The sequence below is a fragment of the Saccostrea cucullata genome, unplaced genomic scaffold (assembly GCF_032062105.1).
Source record: "Saccostrea cucullata isolate Sc308-1 unplaced genomic scaffold, CSIRO_AGI_Scuc_v1 ctg685, whole genome shotgun sequence".
In the NCBI taxonomy this organism is placed as follows: Eukaryota; Metazoa; Mollusca; class Bivalvia; order Ostreida; family Ostreidae; genus Saccostrea; species Saccostrea cuccullata.
In genome coordinates, this window is record NW_026922643.1 from 74,653 (window position 1) to 82,313 (window position 7,661).

At 35.6% G+C, this 7,661-nt stretch overlaps 1 protein-coding gene across 1 annotated transcript; it reads left to right on the plus strand.

Moving 5' to 3' along the window:
- The first annotated feature begins 4,308 nt into the window (after positions 1 to 4,308).
- On the plus strand, positions 4,309 to 7,440 carry LOC134262137 (Krueppel-like factor 6). The gene has a single exon (XM_062744528.1). The coding sequence runs from the start codon at positions 4,833 to 4,835 to the stop codon at positions 5,793 to 5,795; it is 963 nt and encodes a 320-aa protein (XP_062600512.1). The 5' UTR covers positions 4,309 to 4,832; the 3' UTR covers positions 5,796 to 7,440.
- The last annotated feature ends 221 nt before the right edge of the window (positions 7,441 to 7,661 follow it).

Genomic DNA, 7,661 nt, shown 5'->3' on the forward strand with positions numbered 1-7,661 from the left:
CGTCAGTCATATCGCATATGCAAAAAACCTGTATTTATTACTAAGTGTGTAGTTAAATGTGATAACGTCAATTGTCGCATATCTGCGGTGATTTTCTTTGATCTTTGTGTGGTGATATATCCCATATCACATATGCGATAATACTTTCCACGCCCCTTCATATATCACTGCAGGAGGCAGAAATCATGTCATGAGAAAAAAAAAACTAATTTTATTTCACAAGTTCATTACTACAGAAAAACGAAGATGTTAAGCTATTTCTTAGCCTTTAACTAAATTAAAATACACATGTATTTAACTCGGTTGAAAGTTCCCAGTCGTTCAAAAGATTAATCCATTTTGAAATTTTGAAAGTTACGGAAAAATCTCCAAACTTTATATCGTTAAACTCCTTGATATTTGCTTCTTTGATTTCACATTTGTCGAGTGCTATTTCCTCAAAAATAAATTGTCAAAATCTTCAAACTCAGTTAAAAAGTCAAAGACAAATTCACTAAGAACGTCCGACATGTTGGAGAGCTAGCTTGAAATGAATTTTAAGTTTATGACTCTGAATATTTTTTTTTTATTTTGACACTCTCAATGAAATTTACGTCATCAGACATGCGACAAGTTGCTTACATTATCATGCCTCGTACAATTGGTTATATCGATGGAAATCTCGGGCGCTCCGCGCCCTCGATTTCCACGCCCCATGAAAACGATATAATCAATACTACTCGGCTTCTATGATGTAACCTATACTTTTTATATAATTTTCTTTTCGTAAGTAGCGATATGCCATTATCATCTAGATATGGAGTTTATGTCCCTCAGATTACCCTATATGCAAGAACATGTTCTACGAATAATTTTTAAAACAAGACAAGCTAATGACAAATAAGTTTATGATTTATGATAAAGGGAACATGCATTGCCCGGAGACAGAAGTTGCTTAAACTTCCTTACTTCCCCATGGCATCTACTTCCATGTCCTTTGATGTCGGTGTATGCACTGATCAAAGTTTGTATGGTTCAAATTTCAATTATTTTTTCAGTTTTAAAGTTTTGAAATTATTATACATAGGAATTATCTTTCAAACTACATGTACATTATATTTCTTTGCAAACGAAGATGTCAATTTCGGTCTCTGCATGCCTTGTCCTTTACACTGGTTGTATAATAAACACTGTACACGCTAAAAAACGATAAATACAAATTAAATTTTACACTATACAAAGAACAAGTACAATTCTCAGTGTGTCAAAAAAAGCCACGCCCTCCTGAAAGTCCAAGGTTAACTGAGAATTGTACTAACGAATCTTAATTTATGCATCAAATTTAAGGATAAAAAATAATAGGCCTTGACCAGACAATGGATTTTCGTTTACATGTCTAGGCTGGTAACAAGAATGAAGCGTGGGAAAATGGAAGCCCACGCATCTTAGCTTTATTGCTAAAGGCATTTAATTAATAAAACATCCGATCTTTCAAGAAAGACAAGTACACTACAGCGAAGATAGTCAATGAATTCTCTTCTTTATCAGTTTATTACTCATACATCGTGTTTAATGTGTATTTCGAGATGACACATAGTTTAATTACATGATTGTATAAATCAAAACAAAGGTCGAAATGGTGAGAACAATTAAAAAAAATTACAATTCTGGTATCTTGTCAATGAGCACTGCACCTCATTAATTTTACCATGTGATCATGTGCAATCTACACGTTGTTCTGCGACACAAGCCACAAACTGTCGTCATACTGTAAGTATGGGACGGTCTATAGTTGCGCAAAATGAGATTGGGAAACCACCGACATCAGTGTAGTAAATTATCACGTGATTAAATTGCTGGTCTCCCAAACAAATACACATGACCTGAAATTGAGTACTTTTGTTGTCCACTTTTGACGGTTCCCTAATAATGTATGAATGAAAGTAGACTAATTGGATCCAAAAGCGTTTAGCAGAGCTGGGTCCTCATTGTTTGACCTCATCATTGCTGTAGACACTATTTATACCTCTCTTGTAAAAAGAGTCGTAAACGGAAGTTTTCAAGCGCCCTCTTCTGATTAAGTCGGAAGCGGTACTTAGCTTTGATCGTTGTGTTTTCTTATCAACTGATCTGTGCAAAAACTGGCGATATCCCCAAACTGAAACCACAACAATTAATGACGGCGTATTTTGACAAGGACCTAATATATTATTAAAAAGAAGAAAAAAAAGGATTCATAACAAGTTTTATGTTTCGCAATATACCATGTGCAGACATACAGACCTCGACTTGACTCACATAATGACGAAGGAGGCTGGGTATACGAAAAATCTCTATCAGGTTTTGGACATCTATACAATTCCTTTGTAAGATTAAATATTCAATAAATTTTATAATAAACGTCTTGGTACGATTCATTACATACTGCCGACAACGGATTAGCATTTTATGAGGAGCAAGGATGCCATAAAAATTAATAGCAAAAATACTTTAAATTTAATTGCTGATAAAGTGGAAAATTTGAAATAATGTATGGACATTTTAAAAAGTGAAATGTCAGCAGAGTTGAACAAAACTGTAGTAAATTCAAACCTATACGTACGACATGGCATACATTTTACAAACGTAACCATGGTTTACAGGAATTACAATTTGACCAATTTTGTTACATGTAGTAAAATTATTGTTAATCCAAAGCTTATCAAGAAACAAAAATTAGAAACAGTTAAGAAATATGAGGGAAGGGCATATTGCTTTGCTGTCGGTCTGCATATTGGTCTAGCTGTTCGGTCTGTCTGTCTGTCTATCGGTCGGTCGGTCCACCGGTAGTTTCCGTTGATTTTCTTTGCAGAGCTTGCACATACTGAAATGATATTTGATTTACAGATTATCATGACAACATAAGAAAACACAAATCTGTTTCAATATCCCTATCATTCGATCATCAAATGATTGATGATTTGATTTTTAATTTCAGAACTTCTACAGACAATAAGACCTTGCAGGTATCATATGAAGCTCCATGATGTAATGTTGAGCACGCATGAAAGTCTGGTAAAATAATCAAATCTGTATCGGCAAAATTACTACAGAATGAATTCAATTGAAGGATGCTCTATACTGTCCTATCAATCTAGGATTGTTTAGAGCGTGCTATCCCAAAGTAAATATGATCATTTTGTTGAATTGCTTGTTCAACAGTTTATCGCAACCATTCATTTAGATTGCTGACGATCTGTCTTAATACACGTTCAATGATTTATATTGATCTGTCGGGTTAATTGTAAGACTGTACAACCTTAACTTCCATCATGAGTACCTAGTACACACATGTAGGTCTAAAATTTTCAGCTCTCCACTACCAATTGGTGGCGTCTCAATTTGAGTTAAAATTCTCAGAGAGGACGTTAATCCAGCCCACCAACCAACAAACAAATCAATCCTGACTGCAAAGCATCCATTTCATATTTCAGTATTTTTCATCATGCAAAATTTAAAGACATTTTAAAATTTTATTTCACAGTTCGGATGGAAAAGTTTTAATTGATTTTTAATGTACACCTGTGACATCAAAAGTGTTCTAAAATTAGTTTCCAATTATTTTTAAAAGGCCTTATAAGCAAAATAAGAAATAGATGCATGGATCGGCACAGACTGTTTTTATTTTCGTATACGTACGTCTTAATTTATCAGGTATATGTTCTGTATGTTTTGATATTATGAAAACTTGAAAGAAAGGCCGAGTTCCACAGCCTGACAGGTATTCCAAGCTTTGCAAAATTTGCATCTCCATAATTTATTATATAACCTATTTGATGTATGTGTTAATATTTTAAACAAAATCGGTAATTAATGCAATTACGTTTTAGCATAACATTATCTTTTAAGTTTATCGATGTTTCATAGGTCTCTGATAATAAGAGTGAGAAAATCATTGATAGTGTACTATACGTATATATGCATTTAATATTGATATTGATGAATTATGAAAAGACCAAGATAGAGTAAGAACCATGTTCGATACTTGATCAATATACCCCCATCGCTTTACTCATAGTTTGCAAGGCTGGTCTTGTGCAGCGTGATGGGAACCTCGCAAAAAAGGGGGGTACGTGGGATACAATATGTAAAGATATGCAAGTTAAGATAATATATCCCCCTTGATGTGGAGGGTGATATCGCAGGCCGGTGACCATTATCAAATTTTGTTTATATTGTGGTATACGATAACTGCATCCATGAATGTTGACCTGGATTTTCATCAAACAGGTCCAATCGTATTTTAGACTCAGTGTAAGTTCGGGGATGGTAAGATATGTTAATAAGGGGAATATAAACTGGAGAGGGGTCCCCCCGTAATCTCACTTGAATCTCGTGATGGGGGGACTAATTACTCTATCCACCAATCGGCGCTGATATTAATAGGCCGTGCACATATAGCACTTAGGATTCGTGTAATAAGGGGTGATAAGACATTTATTTTTCTTTCATTCATAAGACGTTGTATATTAAGAGAGCTCGTATACATTTACAAACCGGCTAGCTAGTGTCATTCAATTTTCCCCCTATACGACTGACACGTTACTCTGGGCCTAACAGGTATATACATCATTATTCAAGCAAACGACAATATTATTTATACTGCACCACGTGGAGGAAAAAATACCTACTTGTTAGCAGACGATATATAGACAGAAGAACTAAAACATTGATTAGTGGCGTGAAAACAAAATTAATAGAGAGTCACTCAATGCTCGCCGGTTAACATCGAATTATACATGTACTTCACCGCAATAGATAGACAGAAGAAGGAATAAAGGATTGATCCTGTGTGCGGTGATATATTCGTGGCCATGGAAGACTTTCTTCCGCTCTGCTCGAGCTTGGAGAGAGAGCAATACACTTTACAGAGACTAAACTCATCCGGCGAGGAAACGGACCCCGGATATAACGGATACCGGAGCAGTAGTCCGTCTTCGTCAGTCTGGAGCTTGGATAGCATGGACGACGAGGTGTATCTGGAATACTTATTTTCTCAAGGACTCGCTGACAGCATTGAAAAACCTGACCCGGTAAGTCCCGAGATTGTTAATAACTGTAGCGCCAAAATTTCGTCTTTCTGTGATTCGTACTGCAATCAGCTGTTCAGTATAGACCATTCGCTGTCTCCGGTTTCTTCCTGTGGCGGCCGTTCTACTAGGGATGAAGTTTTTGAGGAGGAGTCCTCAAACTCAGATTCGCCTGACAGTGAATTCGTGGTGTTAGGAGTGGGACTGCAAAGTCTAATGCATAATTACTGTGCAAAACCAAGCAACGAAAACAATGTTAGTGAATATAAAATAGATTTACCAAAAAATACTCAGTTTGTAGCTTACTCACGAGGGCACCACGTGAGTATCACTAGGCAACCACTGTCTCATTCGTCTGCAAATTCTTTACTTTCGCACAAAAGTCTTCTGAATACAATTGCCTCAGCTTCAGCAGTTTCCAAGGCAACGATTCCGAGACCAGCCACTTCTACCCCGGCCAAAGATCCAAAAGTGGAAGAGAAAATTTACCATTGTACTTACAATGGTTGCAACAAAGTGTACAGCAAAAGCTCGCACCTGAAAGCACATTTACGCCGACATACGGGTGAAAAGCCGTTCTCTTGCACCTGGCCCGGATGCGGATGGAGGTTTTCACGCTCTGATGAACTTGCCCGTCATAAACGATCGCATTCTGGAATAAAACCGTATCAATGTAAGATTTGTGAAAAAAGGTTCTCTAGATCCGACCATCTATCAAAACATCTTAAGGTTCATAGGAAAAGGTAACATTAGGTGGCTTAGAAATCCGACATCCTGCCAAAAATTTATTTTTAGTTACAAAAATGACGTGTGTTCGAATTGAAAATACTTATGGTGCTATCATTTGGAGACTGAGAAAATTTTGCCAGAAAATGAAATCCAGGGAGTACATGTGTTAGTAAGTTTTCATCACCAAAACTCACTCATGAATATAACATTTCTTGCTTTTGGGGGAATGAAAATTCGTCATCTTCATTCTTAAAGGACTTCTAAAAAATGTATGAAGTAAATATTCTTGAAAAAAAAATTGTAAAGACTTGTATGGCGTGACCAAGAATGATCGATGGGGGAGCTAGAAGAGATATTTAGGAGCTGGAGTTTAGAGCTATCCTCTTATACAATTAATCAATATGGCTTCATGTTGGAATCTGTCTCCGACCATCATATTATGCATGCTTACAGAAGGGAAAAAACGATACAGTGATTAAATGAGTAAAGTATTGGTTTGGATCCAAAAGATTTTATTTTTATGGTCTTTTTTCTACTATGCAGCAGTTCTGTTCAAAATTGATTGCATGTATTTTGCAATTGGATCCAGTAAGAAAATGAAGGTTGTGCACACTTCCATTCCATTTTCATTTTATGCACTCATTCGCTTTCATTAACAAGGGTAAAGGTCTAGAGTAATTTACGTTTTATTGTGTATTAAAACAGCTCTAAAAAGCACACACTGTGATAGTGTATAGCCGTTTTGTTTTCTAGGCGCTTTAGCGTGTAGCCTCGGGGGAACATTCCATATATTTGAAAGATTCAAGTATGTTGATTATTCAGAAAACAAAGCTATATATCCATCTATTATCTTTACAAGTTAATTTACACACGGTGCAGAAAACAGTCCCCTAGTCTAATAATTAAATTCTCTTTTATGCGTGAGAAAGTTTATATATTTCATGTTTGAATGAATTTTAAGTTCCATTTCGTAATTTTCCACATATTTAATCCAATGCATCATGTATCGTGTTAATGTGCGAAGTAAGTCATTTTGAGTGTTTGCAAGTGCGAATTCATGCATATTCATTTTAGTTTAACATTATGCCGGGAGCTGTTGCAAAATTCATTTAGTTGTTATGTAGGAAAGTGCAGTGCATGGGTAAACGTTCAGAGAGAGAGAGAGAAAGAGAGAGAGAGAGATTGAGTCTGTGCTAGGTGACTGATTCATATTGCATCATTATATACGGCGGGCTGGTTTCCGTCGATTCATATAACCCCCTTAATAGTAAACATAATCCTTTAAGAGTCAAAGTCCTCTTAAATTGTCCACATCATGTCCTTCAGTTTTACAACATAGTGGCGGATCTATGACGTGTCGAAAGGTGTAATTGTTATGGTTTTTTTAAATGAAATATCAATATTTAAGTCTATTCCACCACAATTTTATGGTGTGTTTTTTTCTACAAATATTTACCAGACTTAAAACTGTAGTTAATAATAATATAGTTCCCTGTACAAATACTCAGATATCTTATTTCACCTTGCTTTAAATTTAATGTTACCGGGTTTTCAATTATTTGTTTACATACCGGTAAAACAAGTTTTCACGTTTTATTTTTCTGAGCATTTTTATAAAAGGCACGGTAATGGAATTTCCCTATATTTGTATATAAAAACAAAACAGGATTTGTTATTTTGGATTTTGAAATTTGGCATCCTCCTTAGCAATTACAATGTATGCCATGCCCTCTTACTAATTTGGTTTTTCCAATTCGCCATGTGATTTGCATAAGTTTGAATACCTCGACTGCGTTGACCGCAGGAAAAAAATGATTTTAATTTGATTCATTTATTTTCTTTCATTGCATTCCTTGTACATTGTGTAATTGATTATGCATTATG